The sequence below is a fragment of the Vulpes vulpes genome, chromosome 3, assembly GCF_048418805.1.
Source record: "Vulpes vulpes isolate BD-2025 chromosome 3, VulVul3, whole genome shotgun sequence".
Classification (NCBI taxonomy): Eukaryota; Metazoa; Chordata; class Mammalia; order Carnivora; family Canidae; genus Vulpes; species Vulpes vulpes.
The window spans coordinates 98422147-98446020 of NC_132782.1; the positions used below are offsets into that span (position 1 = coordinate 98422147).

The 23874-nt window shown below is 39.1% G+C and overlaps 1 protein-coding gene across 2 annotated transcripts in view; it reads right to left on the reverse strand.

Annotated features, from left to right (window-relative positions):
* MOSMO (modulator of smoothened) overlaps positions 1-23622 on the reverse strand; it is a 62925-nt gene extending 39303 nt beyond the window's left edge. For both annotated transcript variants that reach the window (XM_025983769.2, XM_025983770.2), the window contains exon 1: positions 23493-23622. In XM_025983769.2, the coding sequence (XP_025839554.1) occupies positions 23493-23598 (106 nt within the window). In that variant the 5' untranslated portion in view covers positions 23599-23622. The remainder of the gene's footprint in view (positions 1-23492) is intronic.
* Positions 23623-23874: the final 252 nt, after the last annotated feature.

The window sequence follows — 23874 nt, forward strand, 5'->3', positions numbered from 1 at the left end:
TGAAGAAAATGTTCTAAAACTGACCATGGTGATGGTTGCTGCATAACTCCTCTGAGAATATACTAAAAGCCAGTGAATGGTACACTTTAGGGATAAACTATATGGCATGTGAATCATATACCAATGAATCTGTTTAAAAAACAGGGAGCAAGGAGGAGGTAGCTCTTAATCAAAATAAGCTCTTCATCATCTAGTCCCTGCTTCCCCATCCAGAGGCATCTAATGCCACTCCTCCCTTCAAACTACTATTATCAGGCACACAAAACTTTCAGGTCCCTACACAAAACTTGTTTTTCCTTCTACCTGGACCATTTTTACATCCTTCCCTTCTCTGGTCAATTCCTGTTTGCTCTTTAGATCTCAGCTTAGATGTCATTCCTCCCTATGGTCCTTTCTAACCTTCCAAGCCTGAATTAAAGGTACTCTGATGTGCTCCCACAGCAACATGTGCTTACTACTCTCCTAGTGCTCTTCTTACTGAATTCCAATTAACTGTTTAATTATCTGTAGCTCTCACTAATATTTTAATTTTTAAAATGTTTTATTTATTTATTTTAAAGAGAGAGAGAGAGAGAGAGAGAGAGAGAGAGAGAGAGAGAGGATGCATGAGCAGAGAGGGCAGTGGGAAAGGGTTGGTAGGGACCAAGAGGGAGAGAATTTCAGACTCCAGGTGGAGCTCGTAGCTGCAATATGTGCCTCAATCTCATGACCTTGAGATTACAACCTGAGCTGAAATCAAGAGTCAGATGCTCAACCACTGACCCACCCAGATACCCCTAAAACTGGGTTTTATTTATGGCATCTTGCCTTAGAGAGGGTAAAAAATACTTTCCAAAGGTTGGGCTAAACGAACTTTAAGTCAGAATCACTTCTGTGGTCATTTGCCAGCTCAAAAGAATACTTAAGAAAAAGAAGTTCCAAGCTACTAGAAATATTTAATTGTAAAGAGAAAACAACTGATTTCTAAGAAATAAGTATGTGAATGAGTAGTGAATGAAGCCAGTCACAAAAGACTACATATTATATGATTCCACGTTTATGAATCGTAGAAATAAGTATGAAGAAATAAGTATGAAGCACTTAATGTTCAGACATTCTAAGCAAAGTTTCAAATAGAAAAATAGTGATCTGCCTTATCTGATTAAGATCTGTGCAGACATGTTTAACCTGACCAGAAAATAGTTTTGATTTTCAAATACTTTGTATTTGAATCTTTTCCTGCAATGATGCATCATTACACATTCCGTATCCCAGTGAATATCTATCTACAAGCAAGTCTGCAAAATAAAACACCCAAGAGAGTACTAAGGCTCAGTTCATTCTCCTTTATCAACCTGAATCAGAGCTAAAGTAGAATATATGCTATAGATTATATCTAGAGTAGGAAATAACAACAAATAATAACTACATATTTTGCTAGGTAACTTTCAGAATCGGGGTGGGGGGTAATGTGAAGAAACAGGTTTATGGGGGAGGAATCTGAAAAACCAGTCTTTTAGAAATTTCTCTTTCTCTTTCAGAAATTTCTACAAGAGGTCCAAATAACTGCTGAAAAGCTGTTAAGAATTCAACAGCATTTTCTGTCCAGATGATTTAATTGTCTAAAGTTCCAAGTCAACTGATTGCCAGACCACATTTTAGTGATACAATGAAAGGAGGGGTAAAAGCTTTAAAAAGGAAAGAAGAATGAAGAAAAGAGAATCTTCTCAAACCATAAGACCTAATTTAATGTATGTGACATTAGAGTATGTTAGATTTTGTCCCTAGACAGATAAGGCCAGAAGACTGTAAATGTCAACTCAATTAAGAAAGAACAATAGGCAACCTGTTTCGTGTTATGAATCATACATATATCTAACAGCTTAGAAAAAAAGTACTTTTGAACTTGGAGGGATTTAAAATCCTAGGAATGTGTATTAAACAATCTGCCTTTTATGACTTAAAAATATGAACACTGCAAATGTGGTAAAGGAAACAAAGCTCTGAACTCATTCACATATATGGTAGTAAGGGAATGCTAAGTGGAGTATAAATGCAGAACATGAGATATATAATTTATATCACCTTTAGGAAAATAAAATATTAGAAAGAAAAAATTAAAGGAAATATGACTGAGTAGATTATACACAATAATTGCTAAAAAGAGTAAATACAGAAAAAGGTAAATTAAGAAAGGAAACAGTTACTTTAGAAGTAAGGTTAAAGCACCCTTCAGATATTCAGAAAGTATGAGTTAATGTGCTTCTGATGATAGAATTCTCTTTCTTTACATTCCAGAGTCCAGCAGCCTATCTATCCATGGTGACGCTGACATGATTATAATCAGACAAATATCATAACTTCTGCTACTTACTGCAACTGATCGGTCACATAAAAGAAAATTGCATTTGTATATATGTGCGTATATGTATATGCATGGATATGTTTGGTGTAATAACTGTATTACGAAAATTTGAAAATAAGAAAGTTTCCAGTTTTCCTTTCCAGTTTAACTGATAATGATTTTTTATTGATGTCAATTACATACTTTATATTTTCTGGATAAAAGACATACAGCTCTTAAAATGGATGGGCACAATCTAGGAAAAGAACTGAAACCAATAATTTAGAACTATAGGAATTTAATGACCTAAAAAATTATAGACTTTAAAGACTGAAACTGCATCCAGATGTTATTCCAAAAGGGTATGGTTAGCTCTAATAAAACTCCTGGAGATTGTTCTCTGTTTCTGTCAGGCAAGAATCTCCAAAGGAACAGAGAAATTTTCATACTGAGGCAGAGGAATTGAAGGCAGAGGCTAAGGGCAGGGAACAAATTAGAAATTCAATCTTCTTGCCATTGCAGAGTAGGTATCGGGGAGCTTCCTTTCTCACTTCCCAAACAGAATCTCAAGTGTTTAGATTCAGAAAAATCTAGTTTTATCTTAAATTTCTACTTTAAAACTTTGACATTAGGGATCCCTGGGTGGCTCAGCGGTTTAGCGCCTGCCTTCAGCCCAGAGCATGATCCTGGAGTCCCAGGATCAAGTCCCACATCGGGCTCTCTGCATGGGGCCTGCTTCTCCCTCTGCCTGTGTCTCTGCCTCTCTCTCTCTCTCTCTCTGTGCGTGTCTGTCATGAATAAATAAATAAAATCTTAAAAAAATAAAATAAAATAAAACTTTGACATTAAAATGAAGGACACTCATAATAAATTTCCTTTCTCCATCACTCTTAATCTGGAGGTAATAAGATCAATAATAGCTGCCACTATATTATGGGTGTTTACTCAGTGCCCGTCATGGTGTTAAGTGCTTTACCTATACTCATTTAATTCTTGAAAAAATCCAGTGAGGAAACTGAATAAAAGACTAAATGACTAGGTGCCAATTAAAAAAAGCTGGAGATAGAATATGAACCAGGTCTGACTCAACAGCTGTGCTCAAAGTTAACTATTTAGGAATACTTTTGTAGAACAGTTTGATTTTTCTTGAATGTTTGTCCAGAGAATTAAAACCTTTGGATCATCAATAGAGAGGTCTTATAAACACGGACTTCCACAGCCAAGTGGCACATTCCCCACAAACAGCTATTCTGGATAGGAAACACTAAAATAATTTTCTCCAGGTGTTAAGAAACTCGGTTAATCTAATAAAAGACTGTAACACTATTTTACATTCTTAATTCTGGTTAAAAGCATTTTTTCAAATTAATCTGATTGCCAACCCTACTTTTAATAATAACTATGTTAAAATTCTGGTCCTCGACTTCTAGACAATTTCTCTGGTATATTATTATGAAATTACATTTTTTTCCCTTTTTTTTTTTAAATTTTTTTAATTTATTTATGATAGTCACAGAGAGAGAGAGAGAGGGGCAGAGACACAGGCAGAGGGAGAAGGCAGGCTCCATGCACCGGGAGCCTGATGTGGGATTCGATCCGGGGTCTCCAGGATCGCGCCCTGGGCCAAAGGCCGGCGCCAAACCGCTGCGCCACCCAGGGATCCCTGAAATTACATTTTAAAAGTCACACATTTAAAAGACAGTTCAGGAATGGTTTAAAAAGAGTTCCATTTTGATTCTGCTAATTCAAGAAAAGGTTCTTCAAATGCTATAATGTTAAAAATAAGTTGAGAGATTTACTACACAAAGTACTTTAAAGTAGATTCAACTAAATCTTTGTAAGGTTTGATTCCTCCCATCATTTCTACTCAGCAAAATCTCAAATAGTAGCTTGTGTACTCAAGATATCTACATACTTTCCCCCTTCATCATGCTCTGTTCAAAAGACAGAGTTCATTTAAATACCAGTTATTACGTCTTTGTTTCATTGCTATTTTTATTTGCCTTCTTTAATGAATGCATCATTTCAAAACCAGAATTTAAAAAATAATACCCAGGGGGTCCCTGGGTGGCTCAGTGGTTTAGTGCCTGCCTTTGGCCCAGGGCGTGATCCTGGAGTCCCGGGATTGAGTCCCGCTTCAGGCTCCCTGCATGGAACCTGCTTGTGTCTCTGCCTCTCTCTCTCTCTCTCTCTGTGTCTCTCATGAATAAATAAATAAAATCTTTAAAAAAAATAAAATAAAAAGTAATACCTGTTGTACTATTTCTCATGCAAACAATGCAGGTCCAACAAAGACATTCTTTACCACTCTCCTCCTCCATGTCTTACCAAGTCACCATGTGATATCTTAAATTACAAATAGACTAATGTATTTAAGTATTTAAGAGTGCAGCTCTCTCATGTACAAGCTCCAGGCTTGGTTATTAATACAGACAATATCTGTAATAATTATGACTTTGACACTAGCCATAATTTAGGAAACTAGTTATTGATGAAGTAGGACAAATGAGAATCAAAAGGAAAATCTATCGGGTCATCTAAGAATTCATTAAAAAAAAAAAAAGGGTGGGAATAGTCACATACCCTTTAATTTAGGAAGGCAGATTTCAGAGAAGTAGGCATGATTGCATGAAATGAAATTCTTGAAGGAAAGGAGATTCAAGAGGTTAGGGAGCTCTTGAAAATGTGGTTCTAATAATTACAGTTTATGCCAATAAAAGAAAGGGGGGGTAGGTACTAATGAAACCAGGATGATAGCACAGGAACTCATTTGAATAGCACACTATAAACATTAAAAAAGCGGTGTGGTATAATGAATAGAACACAGACTTCTGAATCCAGCTCTACCACCTAATTAAATGATGCCAGGCAAATCATTTCTCTCTTTGAATATGCTTTTTCATCAGCAACATGGGAATAACATTTCTTGAGAAGAGCTATTACAGAGGGTTTGCTACCCACTGAATTCAATATTTCTTTGCTGTTCTTTTTGTCCTTAGGCTATATCCCATTAAGGGAGCACAGTCAGAATTCTATGTTCAAAAGTTACTTCTTTTTTCCTTGGTAGTTACATTATCAATTTGATATCGTTAAGCTCACTGTTTTCAATTTGTACTCAGCATTAGGATTTGCTTTCTTTCCATCATTCTTATTTTTTTTAAATTAATTTTTATTGGTGTTCAATTTACCAACATACAGAAAAACACCCAGTGCTCATCCCGTCAAGTGTCCACCTCAGTGCCCGTCACCCATTCCCCTCCAACACCCGCCCTCCTCCCCCTCCACCACCCCTAGTTCGTTTCCCCGAGTTAGGAGTCTTTATGTTCTGTCTCCCTTCCTGATATTTACCAACATTTCTTCTCCCTTCCTTTATATTCCCTTCACTATTATTCATATTCCCCAAATGAATGAGAACATACACTGTTTGTCCTTCTCTGATTGACTTATTTCACTCAGCATAATACCCTCCAGTTCCATCCACGTTGAAGCAAATGGTGGGTATTTGTCGTTTCTAATTGCTGAGTAATATTCCATCATTCTTAATTTTCTGAATATATAAAACATATGCATGGTTCAAGCAAAGCATCCTCCTTCTACTTCATTATAGTAGTAGTTCTATTTGTTACATAAGGTAGAAATTCTGGCAATTTGTCCATGGGCTAGAATGTGAATTCTAGTAATGGTAACATTTACATGTACAACTTAAAACTACATAGCACTTATCAATTTTAAGATAGGGGTCTATGGCTACTGAAAAGATTATAGCTAAGATTCTTCAAAAGTTAGTCCCATTAATTTTAGTTGATGCTTATGCTGCTATGTGCCAAGCACTTAAGTGTTTTATGTACACGAATACTTTAATCTTCAAACAGACCTCTGAAGTATGTTGGCCAAGATCATGCGGCTAGTAAGCGACATAAATAGAATGTGAACCCAGACTCCAGAGTCTGTGCTATTAGCCACTTAACTATAATGCCTCCTGCATTCAAACTGATGACACCTATGTTCCTGCCATATGGGGACTATAGAATTTAAGCCTTTTCTGGCTTACATAAAGAAAATATGTGATCTTAGGAAAATTACTATATCATAACGTTCCCAATACTAATAAAAATTTAAAAGATAGTATGTCAATATGGACTAAATCTCTTATAAATATTTGTAAATATTTACACAACTCAGCTGCACTAGCCATTCACTGACTTCTCTCATTCAATGAATATTTATTAAATGCCATTGAGAGGTAAAGTGAGTCAATTTACTCTTTCTCCAAATTCCACTGAAAAGACAAGGTTTTATATATATATAAATATATATATATATAATTATTTTTTTAAATTCTCTAATAGCATGGGAAAATGACAACAAACAGAACTACTGAAGAGTTTCTGGAATGTGTATAAAAGAACAGGTTCACACAAAAGGAGTAAGTACCACTACAGCCTGTAAAACAACACAGTCAAAAGATAATCCTCTTCCTCATTACAGAAGTGGATGAATTCTCCTAAAAAAGACTTCAGTGACACCCTGAGCTCAGAGAAATAGGAACTGAGCACAATATGAGGGTTATGTGTGGTATCTAAGTGGGATATAAGAAAAGTCAGTGGGAACTGCATTAGTTCCCTGACCATCTGGAAGAGCTGATGACATCTGCACCCCAGACTTTTTTTTATCTGGGTATGAATGCCTAAACGGCCAAGTTAGGAATATGCTACAGGCTCCTAAAGAGGGGGGGCAGTGGGCAGTAGGAGGGAATGCATGAGGGATACAACACTTTAGTTAACTCTAGGCTAACAAGAGAGAACAAAAGCACTAGCCATCATCTTATAAAGACAAAAAACTAAATAAAAATAGCACAGTGGGAAAGTCCATAAAGTACCCAACCTCCTTGATAACTGAAGATACAATAAAGGATACTCACATCTTAAATAGAGGGAGGTCTACTTAAAGCAGGCATTTTACTAGCTACTGTGGAATTCTAAAGTTATTGGAGAATAGTTACCTACTGGGTGGTAAGTAGGCAGATACCACCAGAAATAGTCCTCTAAAGCTCCTGGGCTACTCCTATATTAGTGATGTTTCAACATATAAAAGTTGTCTGTTGTCTTCTTTTTTTTTTTTTTTTAAGATTTATTTACTTATTTGAGAGAGAGAGAGAGAGAGAGAGAGAGAACGTGAGCCGGGGGCAAGGGGTAGAGGGAGAGGGAAAAGATCTCAAGCAGACTCCCTGCTAAGTGCAGAGCCCAACATGGGGCTTGGTCTCATGACCCTGAGATAATGATCTGAGCCAAAATCAAGAGTTGGACACTTAACTGACTGAGCCACCCAGGTACCCCAAGAATTGTTTGTCATCTAATCCTAACCCACTAAATCTTAGCTAGAGTGGGAGTCCTAAAGGTGATCTAATATGCTGATATATAACTGTATACATCTGTTTAAAATAAGATTTCCTGGGGGATCCCTGGGTGGCTCAGCGGTTTAGCACCTGCTTTTGGCCCAGGGCGTGATCCTGGAGTCCCCGGATCGAGTCCCACATCGGGCTCCCGGCATGGACCCGGCTTCTCCCTCTGCCTGTGTCTCCGCCTCTCTCTCTATCATGAATAAATAAATAAAATATTTTTAAAAATAAAATAAGATTTATTGATATGGTTTTTTAAGCAATTTAACTATTTTTTATTTTATTTTTTAATATAGAATTTTCTTTTTTTTTTTTTTTTTAAGATTTTACTCATTTATTAGAGAGAGAGAGAGAGAGGCAGAGACTCGGGCAGAGGGAGAAGCAGGCTCCATGCAGGGAGCCTGATGTGGGACCCGATCCTGGGTCCCCAGGATCATGCCCTGGGCTGAAGGCAGCGCTAAACCACTAAGCCACCGGCGCTGCCCCAATTTAACTATTTTTTAAAATTTAAATTCTGAAATTATTTTATCTTCAGGATAATGAAATATAGTTACTCATCTTATGCTTCATAATAAGCAAATGAATAGGATTTAAGCAAATGATCTTATAGGCTACCTGTGATCATCAATCATGCTTTAACTTTTTAACTTTCAAACTCTTTATCTAACTTGGTTACTGACTTCAACTAATGAGGTCACTAATGCTTTATATACTTAGCCAGTTGGGGGTAAATCTACTCTAGGGCCACAGACTACAATCCATAACCCACTTAGCAAATGTTAGCTAGAGTAAGGTTGACAGTATGTTAATGGCTTAGTATAATCCATCATCATTACTGGGAAATATCCCCAAACATGTCACCTTTGACATGAAGAACAGCACTTTCATATAAACATTTGGATAGGTTTCCTGGTACTCCTTGCTCTTAGTGGAAGGCGGCAGCAATCCAAGTAAGTAGCAGGGGCACAGTACAGTGTGTATGTTAAAAATGAAATGGGGTACGGGGTCTAACACAGGACATATCCTAGTTAAAAAAAAACAGACTGCTTTTGATGACTGTATAATAGGTAAATAATCAATTGTATTATATCCTATTTATCCAATGTAAGAAGAGATTAATCCATTTAATTACATAACAACAATTAGCTACTATAAATGTCTGTCCTGGTAGGTGTTTCAGATATATTAACTTTAGTTCTTAGAGCCACCTTGCAAGGTAAATGGTATTATTCCCATTTATAGATGAGGAAACCAAATCTTAAAGAGGCCAAGTAACATGCCCAAAGCAACATAGCTGGTAAATGGCAGAGGCAGAACTTCAACTGAGTTCTGACATCAATCCCCAATCTATTTTCACTATGATTTTCTTAATAAAATAATTGTTTAAGAATTTATCGTACAGGGTGGCTCAGTCGGTTAAGCACCTGCCTTTGGCTCAGGTCATGGAGCCGTGTCAGGCTCCCTGCTTGATAGGGAGTCTGCTTCTCCTTCTCCCTTTGCCTCTGCCTATCACATCCCCCGTTTGAGCGGTCAAATTTTTTTAAAAAATTAAATCTTAAACAAAAGAGAGGCACACGTCAAGTTAAAAATATTTTGCACCATCTTAAACCCTAACTGGCATATAAATTTTTTTTTCTCCTTACTCTGTCCATTATGGGTCCCCCTCAACAAACAGTAATCATACTAGTGCAGACTCACAGCCCTTTCCATTGAATGAGGACACTGGATCCAACTTCTTCTGTAACACCTTGTTCCCCCCTGAGAAAGATCATTTACCCATTACAAATTCCTCATCTCCCCCATGTCCATTCCCCACCATAACACACCACACATATCCATGAACTTTCATGCACTTAGACACACCTTCCTGGTCTCCACTGATTTAACTCTGTCTCAGGCTATTTCACCTGAGGGAATCCCTTAAACATACCATTTCCTGCAAATTCTCTTGTCTTTCTCTGATAGGCAATTTGGAAGTAAAAAAATGACAAAAAATATTGTTGACAAATGTAAATAGAATCTCAGTGAAGCACCTGATATCACATAGCAGGAATGTCATAAGTTTTTTTTTGTTTTTTTTTGTTTTTTTTGTTTTTTTTTTTATGATAGTCACATAGAGAGAGAGAGAGAGAGAGAGGCAGAGACATAGGCAGAGGGAGAAGCAGGCTCCATGCACCGGGAGCCCGACGTGGGATTCGATCCTGGGTCTCCAGGATCGTGCCCTGGGCCAAAGGCAGGCGCCAAACCGCTGCGCCACCCAGGGATCCCAAGCTTTTTTTTTTTTAAATTGAAATACAGTTGACACTCAATGTTACACTAGTTTCAGATGTACATTGTGATTCATCAAGTCTATACAATATGCTGTGCTCACCACAAGTGTGGCTACCCCCCTGTCACCACACAACACTATTACAATACCTCTGACTATAGGAATCTCAAAGCTTTAAAGTCAAATTGGCAAATTAAAGGATCAGAGAAATAAGCTCCCTTTTCTTAGTCCTTTTTATCTTTTTTTTTGGGGGGGGGGAGACTTTTTATCTTTTTAAAAATGCTATTAGCAATGCAACTGTACTGCTTTATACTATTTTTTTGTTGTTACAGAAGTGAATATTTCAGCTACAACATGGTCTTACCTAGTAATCTAACTCCTGTATTGATCCAGGAACCAACATACAACCTACAAATTAACTTTCATCTTTTTTTTTTTTTTTTTTTTTTTAGAGAGAGAGAGAGAGAGAGCACATGCATGAGAGGTGGGGAGGAGGAGAGGGAAAGGATCTCAGATTCCCTGTTAAGTGCACAGCCCAACATGGGGCATGATCTCATGACCCTGATACCATGACCTGAGCCAAGCTCAAGAGTTGGACACTTAATCAACTGAGCTACCCAGGTGCCCCTCATCTTAGTATATGTATGTACATAAATATATATTATATATTATATATATGTGTGTGTGCGTATATATATATATATATATTTTTTTTTAAATCAAAGTTGGGAATGATAGGATGCCTGGGTAGCTCAGTGGTATGATCTTTGGCTCAGGGTGTGATCCTGGGGTCCTGGGATCAAGTCCCACATTGGCTCCCCCCTCGAGCCTACTTTTCCCTCTGCCTGTGTCTCTGCCTCTGTGTGTCTCTCATGAATAAATAAAATCTTTTTTAAAAAGTTGGAAATGACTATATGGTAGCTGAGTCTTGCTTCCAAAATGAAAACCAACTGATAAATGTAAAAAAAAAACAAAAAAAAACCTGCATTCCATGAATATGTAGCTACTAAGCAATAATTTGATCTATGTAACAACATAAGTGTTATGCTAGTAAAAATGAGATAAGATTAGGAATGGCAAATATGACTCTCTTTAGTCCATTTTTGCCTGGATATTCTATTCTGACTTCAAACATAACATGTCTGAACCAAACGCATCACTTTTGCCCATAAATCAGCTCATTCTCCAAAATTCCCAATTCTGTTCTTACTCTAGGTTTAAAATCTTAGGGTCAACCATAACACCTTCTCTTTCTTGCCATTTGCAAGGCTAGACAGAGTGCTACCAAAGGTATAGAGATCAATAAATCATATTCTCTACTGTTAGGTAACTAAAAAAAAATCTACCAGATTTCTACTAGAAAACAGGCAAGTGACACACAAATAACCATGATATAGACATGCTACCATGAAAAGTGTGTGAGGTATTACCAAGGGGTTGGTGTTAGGGGTGGGGGGATGACTTTGAGGAAGGGATCAAAAAAAGTTTTTACAAAGATGGCAGTTGAAATATACTTAAAAGATGGGAAAGGCTGATAAGACTGGGCAGAGTGAGAGAGCATTTCAGTCTGAAAATAGATAACACAAACAAAGATGTAGAAATAAGAATACAGATTGTATTTAGGAAACAAAGTAATACTAGAGGAGCTAAAACACAGATCCATGCAGGGGAAAAAGTAGGATCTAAGGTTGGAAAGGTAAGATAACGCCATATTGTGAAGATACTTGAATGCCTTTATACTGTGGAAGATTGAAGAGTCACTGACGGTTTCTGGTACAAGCACATGAAGTGGTTAATATCCAGGATTTTGGAGCTAAACTTCCTGGGTTCAAATCTCAGTTCTTCATATATCAGCTGTGTGACCCTAGGCAAGTTACATAACTTCTCCGTATCTCTGTGAAGGCTAATAACAGCATCTATATATGGATGTTGCAAAGGTTAAATTAGTAAATACACATAAAGTGCCTAGGAAAGTGTCAAAAAGTAAATACTATATAAGCAGTTGTGATTATTGTAACATTTATCCTTTAGAAAGATGAATTTAGCAGCAATGTATAGAAATGGACTGGAACAGAAATTTCCCTGCTTTTACTCATGCCATTTTACCCTCAAGGACATGCACTGCCCAAATCTTCAAAACTATTTAAATATTCATCATTAAGTGTATCTTCTGTTAAGTTCAAATGTCATCTCCTCCGCGACCACCTGGGCAGAAATCACATATTTGACACATTTCTTACATATATAATTTTACCTTCCCAAATAGAGTGCAGGTTTATTGAAGATAAAATACTTTTTCATTTGCTTACACGCAATCTCTAAGAATATTTAGTACACTTCCTTAGAGGTCTCACGTACTTCAATAAACATTTGTTGTGAGGCTGTCTGGAATAAAGTCCAGTGGTATAGGAAATATTTATGGGAAGATCTAAGAAATATGCATAGTAAATTAAAGATTTTATTAAAATGAATGGTACTTTTAAAATGAAATGGTGATAAGTGAAATGGTCTTAGAAATCTTTGCCTCTTAAGTTAGTGGTCTGGTCAGCAGAACCAACTTGAACATGGCCTGTTTTTGAAAAAAAATCTTCTATATTACAGCTGAAAGTAGACCCAGTGATGTTCCAGGTAAATAGCTTACTGTGAATACATCACAAATGGGGAGACTCTGTGAAATTTTGTTCTCCCATATTCTTTCTTACCCAACCAACGCATTTATCTTTACTCCTTTTTAATCTCTAATGATAGCAGTATATAGTCCCTGGGTCAACAGGGACTATATTAAAAGTCAACAGCTGCCTTTTTGCTCAATATATACAACAGCCAAGTGTCAAAATGCCACATGTGACCTTTTATTTATAGCAGAGCTAGTATAAAGAGACATACAAAAAGGGCAGCCTTTTCTCCCTAATTAAAAAAAAAAAAAAATAGAGCAGTAATTCAAAGAAATGTCACTTTGCTTTGAAACTGGAGTCATACATTGAAACCTCATGTAAGTAAATTACACATTTTTGGTATATACTCATAAATACATGTATCAGTGAGAGTAACACCCAAATTCATATGCTTCTCTATTTTGTCAACTCTAAGGCAGTAAGTCCCAATCATCACATTCTACTTGCTCATGGAATATCTGGTAAGGATTCTCCTCCCTATAATTTACAGCTAATGAGAGAACACAGAGTAAGGTTTGCATACGTATGTTACTGAAAGGTGTCTTTGACCCAGAAACTTATTTTTAGGCACCTTGATAATCGAAGATTCCTAGGTTCCTTCATGGCTATTGTTTAACCTCTCCAGTATTTCAATAAATATTAGTTTTTCTCATCAGTTTGAGCCAACAAAGAGTGAAATAATATAGCCACTAGATCCAATCTGTTGTTATCAATTTTATCAGGTGATGTAAGTATTAAACTTTTTAGCAGCCAGCTGCTAGATGGGCAAAGAATTAGAGAAAGCACTTGGGAAAAATCGTGTAGCTCTAGAGCTTGAAAATAAAACATTCTGACAACCAAAAAGATATGATGTCATGTTTACATAAATCATCATAGACAAGTAAAGCTGTAAATATGAAATTTATACCTATATACTGTCACTGCTGTCACTTTATAACCTAATCCCCTGGGTTATTTAGGGGGTATAAAATAAGGTCACTATGTAAATAGTTATCCATTCAACTAATTAAGCTCTTATTTACAATCCAACAATAACAATTTCATAAACAACAATACTTCATTATGTGACTAAATCTCCCCTATAAGGTTATAGAATACAGCCCACTGCTTAAATGTGCATTAAAATGAAGTATGGAAAAAAACCAAAAACTCACAGTTGCATTACAGAAGCTAATGACAACTAGACGAAATTTTATTCCATATCAAAGATTAAATTTTCAGTTATGCTATTTGCCAGGTCTCTATAAAGAAGCGATCTCATATATCCAAACATATTTCCAGGCTTTGAGGTGAGATTAATTGACTCTTGATATCGAACTGTGAAGTTTATAGACCACCAGCTCTTAGATATATTCCTTTAAAAATAACTTCTGAACTAAAGGATTTTCACAATGCACTGTGGTTCTTACTCCTTAACCTACAGGAAAACAGAAAGCTGGGAGTCTGAGCCTGCATAACAATTGGAAGGGTTGAAAAAAGTATTAATCTAGTCTGAATGATATAATTTTTATTAATAAAAAAACTCTCAACTGCCACTTGTTTAAAATTAATTACATGGCTGGTAAATAGCAGGACTGGGATCTGACTACATGTTGGTTTTGGTTTCACTCCAAAACCCGTGTGCCCTTTCTACTACAGCTAGGCTGCCTTTCATTTAGAAAGCCTCTTCAATCTGCTCCAGAGACATAGAAACCCAATGCACGTCTTAGTTTGAGTGCTTGTATGTGTCCCCTGAAGTTGATATTACCACTACAATGGCCTTTGTAGTCTTTCTTTCTAGATTGGACTTGGCTTTCAGTTATACTCAAATACAGACATACCATGTTACCTTAAGTGTCTCTTCTAAAAATATTTTATTTATATATTTATTGAGAGAGAGAGAGAGAGCACGAGCTGGGAAGAGAAGGAAGAATCAGGCTCCCTGTGAGCAGGGAGCCGATGTGGGGCTTGATCCCAGGACCCTAGGATCATGACCTGAACTGGAGGCAGACGCTTAACTGACTGAGCCACCCAGGTGTCCCATTCTTAAGTCTCTTTATGGAACAAGGCAAGCTGTAAGGAAGTAAGACTGATGGGATGTCTGGGTGGCTCAGAGGTTGGGCATCTGCCTTCAGCTCATGGCGTGATCCTGGGGTCCTGGGATAGAGTCCTGCATCAGGCTCCCTGCATGGAGCCTGCTTCTCCCTCTGCCTATGTTTCTGCCTCTCTCTCTCTCTCTCTCTCATGAATAAATATTTTTTAAAAGGCAGACAGGAATAAAAATGGGAATATTAAAAAAAATGTCTGGACTTTTTTTTTTTAATTTTTATTTATTTATGATAGGAACACAGTGAGAGAGAGAGGCAGAGACACAGGCAGAGGGAGAAGCAGGCTCCATGCACCGGGAGCCCGACGTGGGACTCGATCCCGGATCTCCAGGATCGCGCCCTGGGCCAAAGGCAGGCGCCAAACCGCTGCGCCACCCAGGGATCCCGAGCACGTGTGGACTTCTTATACAATAATTATGACTAACATTGGAGCATTTTGCTAGGTACTAGACCATGTGCTAATTCCTCATATGCCATGGTTTATTTCCTCACAACCACACTGTCCCCATTTTATAGCTGAGAAATCAAATTACATGCCCCAAGTCATAAAACTTATAAAAAGGGAATCCAAAAAAAAAAATAAATAAATAAAAATAAAAAGGGAATCCAAGAATCAGATCTAGATATGGCTGACTCTCAATCCTGGGGGACTATTTTAATTTTCCTCTGTTGTAACTCCAATACAAACCCAGTATTTATCAGAAAAGAGGTTAAACAACAACACTACTGTAGGTCATACCCTGCTGAACAGCGGAGAGCTGATGTAGACAACACAGTATTCCAGCTTTCAAAGCTTTGGCTCTAACAGCCAAGTGACAGAATTTAAGAAGTCTGGTCAGTCTAATAAATGGAATGGCATCATCACTCTGTCATTACTTTTTCAGAATTTCCTGCCTTTTAGGGATTTCCATTTATTCCTGGCTTGTGTCCATGTTCTTGGTCCCAAATTCCCCTTCTTCAAAACTTTTAGGCCTACTAGCTTATATCCTTTATCCTGAAGTGCCTACATCCCTGTTGATAGTGGTAAAAAGAGAGGACTTCTGGAATGAAGGCTGTAAAGGAAATAAACACTTTGTTCAGGAAATCTCATCTCATATTAGAAAATCTGGCCTACACTGTGAAATTTACAGCATCATAAATGATTTCAAGCTTCAGGTATGTCCTGTGAACACTATAAAAAAGACTGGTCTTTGCATTTTTATTCAAGGTTCTCATTATTTGCTAAGTACTATATATACTGATAATGTCACTTTTTAAAAACCCAAATTAAAAAAATGAAGTATTATTTGAAAAGAAGTGTACTGGTCCAAATGTTCAACTGATGAATGGATAATGGAGAAATTAATTTGACAATAAAAAGAAATGAAATACTAATATTTACTATAATAATATGGATGAGCCTTGAAAACATTATGCTAAGTGAAAGAGGCCAATCACGAAAGACCATATATTGTATGATTCCATTTATATAAAATGTTCAGAATAGGTAAATTCTGAGACAGAAAGTAGACTGGTGGTTGCCTAAGAACAGGAAGTTGAGGGGTGATGGCTAAGGGAGGGAGTTTCTTTTAGGTGGGGGTACTGAAAATGTTCTAAAATTGATTGTGGTGACAGTGGCACAACTTTGTGAATATACTAAAAGCCACTGCATGCACACTTTAAATGGGTGAATTTTATGGTTATGGGAATTATATTTCAGTAAAGCTGTTTTTTAAAAAGCAATCTACTGGAAAAAGATTCAAAAGGCCATTGAAGAAATTTTGTTAATGCTTCTTAAAGAATACAATCTCAAGATTTTGTTTTTTTTTTTTAAAGATTTCATTTATTTGAAAGAGAGCATGCATGCTCAAACACGAGTAGGGGGAGGGGCAGAAGGAGAGTGAGAAACTGATGACCCGCTCAGCAGGAAGCCGGAAGAGATGTGGGGCTTGATACTAGGACCCTGAAGATCATGACCATCATGACCTGACCAGAGCTGAAGGCAGATGCTTAACCAATTAAGCCACCCAGGCACCCCCAATCTCATGACTTTTGCCCTCTTAGGCAGAACCAAATTCTGTCCTTCACTAAAAGTCATGTCCAAAGTGATAAAATGAAGTTCTGGATAGACTACTTTGTTTATTTTATTTTTATTTTTTTAGACTGCTTTGTTTAAACTTGATGTTTCAGAGCTGCTTCGTGGTAAAGCACCTTTGTGATCACTGAAGTTTCCGTTCAGGGGAAAGTGCTTCCTGTTTAATAATTTTCTAGTATTTAATTTTAAAAGTCTGCTTGGATGGCTTATAATTTTAATGTCTTAAACCAAGGACCCGAAATTGCCAGTACCCACTTACAGATCTTGAACTCTTACATGACAAATGTCAAGCACCCTATCTGAGGTTTACCAGGATTTCCTGTGGACAGGGCAGTGGGCAGCAGAATGGGAAATGACACCCTATTCAAATCTTTCACTTCCCCAAGCTCCTGCCAGGTTTTATGCTTGAGCAGAAAGAAATCTCTTCCTCACAAAAGGTCAGCCATCTCCTAGGTTTCAAAGCCTTTCTCCCCCATGGCGGATAGGGGTAGGGATGGGCTGTAGAATAATGTTCTTAGCTTATCTGTGTCCCCTCACTTAATCTACAGATAAAAGCCGCATTCTCCAATATCCACTTTATCAGTAATAAAATAATATTTTGGATCCTAATTATTCTTTTTTCCCTCAGTTCAGAATATAAGCAGGAAAGAGTGTGTTAATTACTGTGATTCCTAAACATTTTAACATCCAATCTAAACAATTTAAAAAAGAACAAGAATGAAAATATCAGGAATAACTACACTAACTACAACAGACTACAGAGTGAATGTGATAACCAACTGTACAGAGGGAAATTCGGATTAGACATAAAAGAGGAGTTTCTTTATGTACTGGAAGAGACTTTTGGAAAATATTTGGAAATCTTCATCAAGAATACTAAGCAAAAAGAAAAAAGAAAAAAAAAAGGAAAAAAAAAGGAATACTAAGCAAAGCTATCCCAGATGATTTAGGATAGTATAACCCCGGGCAGCCCCGGTGGCAGTGGCGCAGTAGTTTAGCACCACCTGCAGCCCAGGGCATGATCTGGAGACCCCGGATCAAGTCCCACATCAGGCTCTCTGTCAGGCTCTCTGCGTGGAGCCTGCTTCTCCCTCTGCCTCTCTCTCTCTCTCTCTCTCTTCTGCATCTCTATGAATTAATAAATAAAATCTTAAAAAAAATATGAATTAATAAATAAAATCTTAAAAAAAAAAAAGGATAGTATAACCCTAAATGGTCACTAAAATCCTTGCTGTAAAGGGATGATAACTCCATAAAGGGATCTCTAGATCATTTTCATTTATCAGAAGCAGCTTTGCTGAATCGTTGAGCTTGTTAGAATTAACTCAATACAACTAAACCTTTTTTCTCCACAAAAATTTGTCTCTTTAGGGATAAGAAAACAGTGACAGTGAAGTTAAAGGATTTGTACAAACCAAAAGACATCACTTTAAGATTAAAAAGAAATCTCCTTCTTTCCTTCTTCTGAAATCTGGCAAGAACTTCAGCCACTTAAGAATTTTTATCTCTGGTAAGTAAATAAAAAGATATGCATAAATAAGGTATTAGTAATACTTCAATGAAGAGTTTTCTTGAAGGGAGTCTGCAACACTGAAACTCAAATCTCATGAGCAAAGCACTGACATGTGGGAAAAGACGTGGAAATGACTATTCCATATTGGCCAAAATCAAAAAGCATAAGAAATCAAACCAAGTCATGGATATTATTAAGTTGCTTTCAAAAACTATAAAGCACTATGTAAAATGAAAGATATTGCTACTGATGTTGAGTTCCAGTAACCAGAAGACATTTGACCCAGACACAGAATTATGCAATTATATTCACCTACCATTTAATATTTCTTATTAATAGGAACCACTAGGATCCTTACTAAGGAGCCCTTCCCCATGTACTTTCCTCATACATATAATATCTACCTCTGTTTCATTATATCTTCAATAGTTAGTGCATAACTTCAAGCCATCAGTACAATTTCAGGAAATGTTACCACATACAGATGAAAAAAAAAAAAAAAAGGAATGTATCTTCTCTGTATGTGCACCAATACAATAAAAATGAACTAAAAATTCTGCCAGTACGAAGCATAGTCCACAACCTTATGATAATACAGTTTATTAGTCAGGATTTTAGGAAGTTATCCTGTTCAGTTTTTTGTTTTTGGATATTTCATTTCCTTCTGTGGTAGTTCAAGTAGAAACTGAAGAGTAAAGAGACCAGAATATGGCAAGGAAAGGCTAAATGACGAAGAACAGTATAGGAGTGATCACAAAGTCCTATGCCAAGAGGGAAGATGAATTTGGCTTGTGCGAAGCCTGGTCATATTATTCTTCATATTTCCTTATTTCCAAGAACATCTTAAAAAGAAAATGTGTCAGTTTTCACAGTAACAAGTTCTGAGCTTTAATTTCAAAACCAGAATTCTAACATATTATAAACGAGACCAGCAATACAACAATATCTAACTTTTAATGAGCACTTAGTATGTGTCAGACTGTTCTAAGGGTTTTACATGGACTAACTCAACCATCATAACAATCCAGTGAGGTAGGTATTATTAATATCCTTGTTTTACAGAGGAAGCACTGTAAACAGAGAAGCTAAGTAACTTGCTCCAAATCAAAGAGCTAATAAGTGATGAAGTTTGGATTTGAATCTTGAAACTTTCTTGTTCTAGTTCACTAGTTCACTGCTGTGGTTTTCAAATTACATCTGCAGAAGCTTTCAGCTCTAGGAGTCAATTTTCAAAATATATTTTGTCCATTTAAAAAAATGCAGTAAAAACACCAAACACCACAATCAAAATATGCTGTATTTAATGCACCGAAGGGAACCAACACATTAACTTTTTGCTGCTAGGCTGTCACTTCTGTGCAGATCTTAAAATAAAACTAGTTAGTCCTGTCACCTCTGCAATCTTATTTGAACTTCCTGTAAATGTCCCACTAAATTGGAAGATGTAATTCTGTCCAGAATTTCTTTAAAAACTCAAGACTAGATCTGTCTGCTCAGATAAAAGTGTACATTGAGCATACATTTACTGTACCAGGCAAAGTTCAAGTACGTCTTATCACAGCACAAGTCAACAAAGGAACTTCCCATTTAAGTTTTGGGGGGCTTACAGTCTGACATACTTAAGGTAAGAAACATAGTTAGGGGGATCCCTGGGTGGCTCAGAGGTTAAGCGCCTGCCTTTGGCCCAGGACGTGATCCTGGAGTTCCGGGATCGAGTCCCACGTCTGGCTCCCTGCATGGAGCCTGCCTCTCTCTGCCTGTGTCTCTGCCTCTCTCTCTCTCTTTCTCGCTCTCGCTCTCACTCTGTGTTTCTCATGAATAAATAGAATCTTAAAAAAAAAAAAAAGAAAAGAAACATAGTTAGATATGATTTTGAAAAATTTCCTACTATTCCTACCATCTCCTGCAATTATTCCTCTTCCAAGTTACGGAATAGTTAATTGAAGGGTATCCTGAGATGGTTAAGGAAAAAAGGAAAACTGTTAGGAAAAAGTTTACCTCCTCCTCTACCCCATTTTAGTCACACATCCCCACTGTCACTTTGGACCAAAATCTCCTGCCTTTCCACGTTGATATATCAATCATTCCTAGTCAGGTCTTCGATTCTATTGGGTCTACTATTCCATTGACCATATACCATCTGCTATTCATTGACCAATACATCAGCTCTTTCCTTTATTCACTTTTACTTTTGATCTAGCTGAGAATCCATTAGCCATCATTACAGTGACATTTTGGCCAATACGTTAAATACCTTTGCTCCTCTGTCATTTTGCTGCATTTCATTGGCAAACCCCAAATGTGAATGAAACCTTCTATTGGCTTTCACCATGCAGTGGTATCAAAGCAGTTGAGCACTACTAGAGGAGGTCGCCAAGATACATGGCTTATTACACTATATGTTCTAGACCACTGACTTCATTGAGGCTTCCATGCTGCTAGACAATCCTGCTGGATCACTGGTTGGCCTTTCTCTGCAACTATTTACTTATTTCAAACATTTTCAGTCCTTGAACTTCTGTTCCTCATCTCTGCAGCAACTCACAGCTGAAGACTTAGTCTACCAATATGAAGGAGTTATTCCTGTCCTGCACAGTTGAAAATTCATGCATAATTTCTGACTCCTCTAAATCTTAACTACTAATAGCCTATTGATTGGAAGCCTTGCCAATAACACAAATAGCTGGTTAACACGTTTTGTAGGTTATATGTATTATACATTGTATTCTTAGAATAAAGCTAAAGAAAAAGAAAGTGTTAAGATAATCATGAGAAAATACATTTACAATACTGCATTTATCAAAGAAAACCCATATAAGTGGACTAGTGCAGCTCAAACCCATGTTGTTCAAGGGCCAACTGTGTCTTTTTCCATGGACAGTTACTTTGGGATTCATGTAAAAGCACTTTGCAAAAAGCATCTTCTCTGCTAGAACAGTGAAACCTCTTTACCCCTAAGTATATAAAGCCTCAAAGAAAGTCTCATAAAAGAAGTCACTGCACATATAGTTTGAAAACAACTGTCCATGAAGTGGATGTCACACATATAACTGTATAAACTAACTAGTAGTAACATTGACACTGTCAAAATTTTCAGAAACAGCCCAATTTCATCAAATTCCAAACCATCCCGACACTTTCTTATACACAATTTTTATTTTTTTATTTTTTATTTTTTATTTTTTTTAATACATTTTTATTTATTTATGATAGTAACACACACACACAGAGAGAGAGTGAGAGAGAGAGAGAGAGGCAGAGACATAGGCAGAGGGAGAAGCAGGCTCCATGCACCGGGAGCCCGATGTGGGATTTGATCCCGGGTCTCCAGGATCGCGCCCTGGGCCAAAGGCAGGCGCCAAACCGCTGGGCCACCCAGGGATCCCCTACACCTTACAATTTTTAAAAAACTAAGATATAACTGACATATGACATTGTGTACATAAGGCATACAAGGTGTTGATTTGATACATTTACATATTGCAAATTTACCACAGTAGCATTAGCTAACAGCTCAATCACATCAAAATAATCCTATATGTTTTACAGCTAAGAGCTCTGCTAAAACTGTAAAGGCAAAAAAAGGAGAATTTTTTAGTGTGTTATTTTAATAAGCCGTAAATCTGACAGCATGATTTCGTGTTACTAGATCTAGATGGAGGAGAGAAGGGAGGAAGGAGGGAGCAACAAATGTCCCAGCTACAGCTTTTTTAAAGAGCTAAATATATTGCAGGATAAATACAGAACCATAAGTAATACTTAAGAAGTAACTTTGACAGCACAGTGATACATTTTTATAACAAATTATTCACGGAGGGAGTCTGACATTCCCAGCCCCCAATACTCCCTTCACCTGCACTGAACAAGCGGTTAGAAAACAAGCTCATTCCTTCATTCTGATCAGCTCTCCTGACAGCTGTGACATTAATTAGAGGTTTGGTCTCACAGGTCTGAGTGAGTATGTGAGTATGTGTGTGACTCTGTGTGTGACTCTGTGTGTGTGTGTGTGTGTGTGTGTGTGTGTGTGTGAGAGAGAGAGAGAGAGAGAGAGAGAGAGAGAAACAGAGAGACAGAGAGACACCCACAGAGAGAGAGAGAGAGAGAGAGGCCGCCAAGATGAGAAAAACCCTGCAAGGGCATTCACCTGGGATACCCTTCAGAAGGATGCCTACTTCTTTCCTGAGGGCACCACCTCGTCTCTGCTGCCTACAGCTCCGCGGTGTGACAGCAGGCACTGCTACTGCTGCTGGGCTGCTTGCAACTCTAATGTGTTATTTAATTTTGTAACTACTATTAAGATCTCTAAAGCGTTTTGTGATGCGCTGGAATGAAAGATGCTCCATAACACGAAGTTTATTATTAGTATTATTATAGCTCCCGGGCCTAAAATAAAGCAAAATTATAACTACACAGACTTCAAAGGGAAAAAATTCGGAAGCCACATGCGTCTTAAACACTGCCAAGCGGGGCAGGGGACCCCCCACCCCCCAACCCCGCACCCAGCACACCAGCTCCCTCAGCACCATTAACCCTGTCTGGGCGGGACTCCTGGAACCCGGCCGCGGCTCCTCTGGGGTCCGGGGCCCGCACGTCACTCCCCGCGCGGCTTTCCCGTGGTTCTCGCTTTTGCCCCACGGGCTGCGTCCCTCGCGGCCCCGGCTCCCCGCCTAGTTTCTAATTCCTTCGCAGCCGCCTCAGTTTTCTTCCCGTCTCCCACCCGGACTTTCTCCCCCTGGCGCGCCGCCTCCCCTCGCCCCGCCGCCTCTATCCGGGACGAAGCTCGTTCCTCCGCGGTCCCTCAGGTCCGAGTGACTGTCTCTCCGCCACCCTGCTTGCTTCCCCGTCCGGGAGCCGCCAGCGCAGCCCGGGGCTCGCCGCCCCTCGGCCACTTTTCCTCAGCCTGGGGCTCGGCTCTCCTCAGCCCCAGGGTGGCGGTCGCGACCGCGCGTCCTGCCCTCCGCCCGCCCTCCCGCTCGGCCCCCCGGGCACCCCCCCCGCCCCCGCGGCCCCGCTCGCCCCTCCGCCCCCTCCCTCCTCAGGCCGGCCCCCGCCTCGCACCCTCCAGCGCCGCTCCCCCTCAGCCGGGTCTCCCCTCCGCTCCCGCAGCCCCTCAGCCAATCCCCCGCCTGGCGCCGCGCGCGCCCGCCGCTCACCCGCGGACTCCCCGGTGTTGATCCAGTCCGGGTTGGCGATGCTGGCGATGGCGAAGATATCGGCGGCCAGAAAGAGGCATCCTGAGATGATGGTCAGTTTATCCATCTCCCCGCCCCGCTCCCCCCCCACCCCCCGAGCCCCGGGCAGGCCGCGGCCTCACGCCTCCCGCCCCATGGGCCGCCGCCGGGGCCCGGAGTCCCCGCGCCGCCGCCTCGCGCCCCCTCGGCCCCCGCGCGCCACTCGCGCCCTCCGCGCGCCCGGGACCAGCAGCCGCGGCGCGGCCCGCACAGCCGGAACCGCCGCCCGCCCCGGAACTGCTCGGCCCGCCCGCCCCTCACCCGGAAGCGAAGCCGCGGCGCTGGCGAGGCCGGGCCGGCCCCC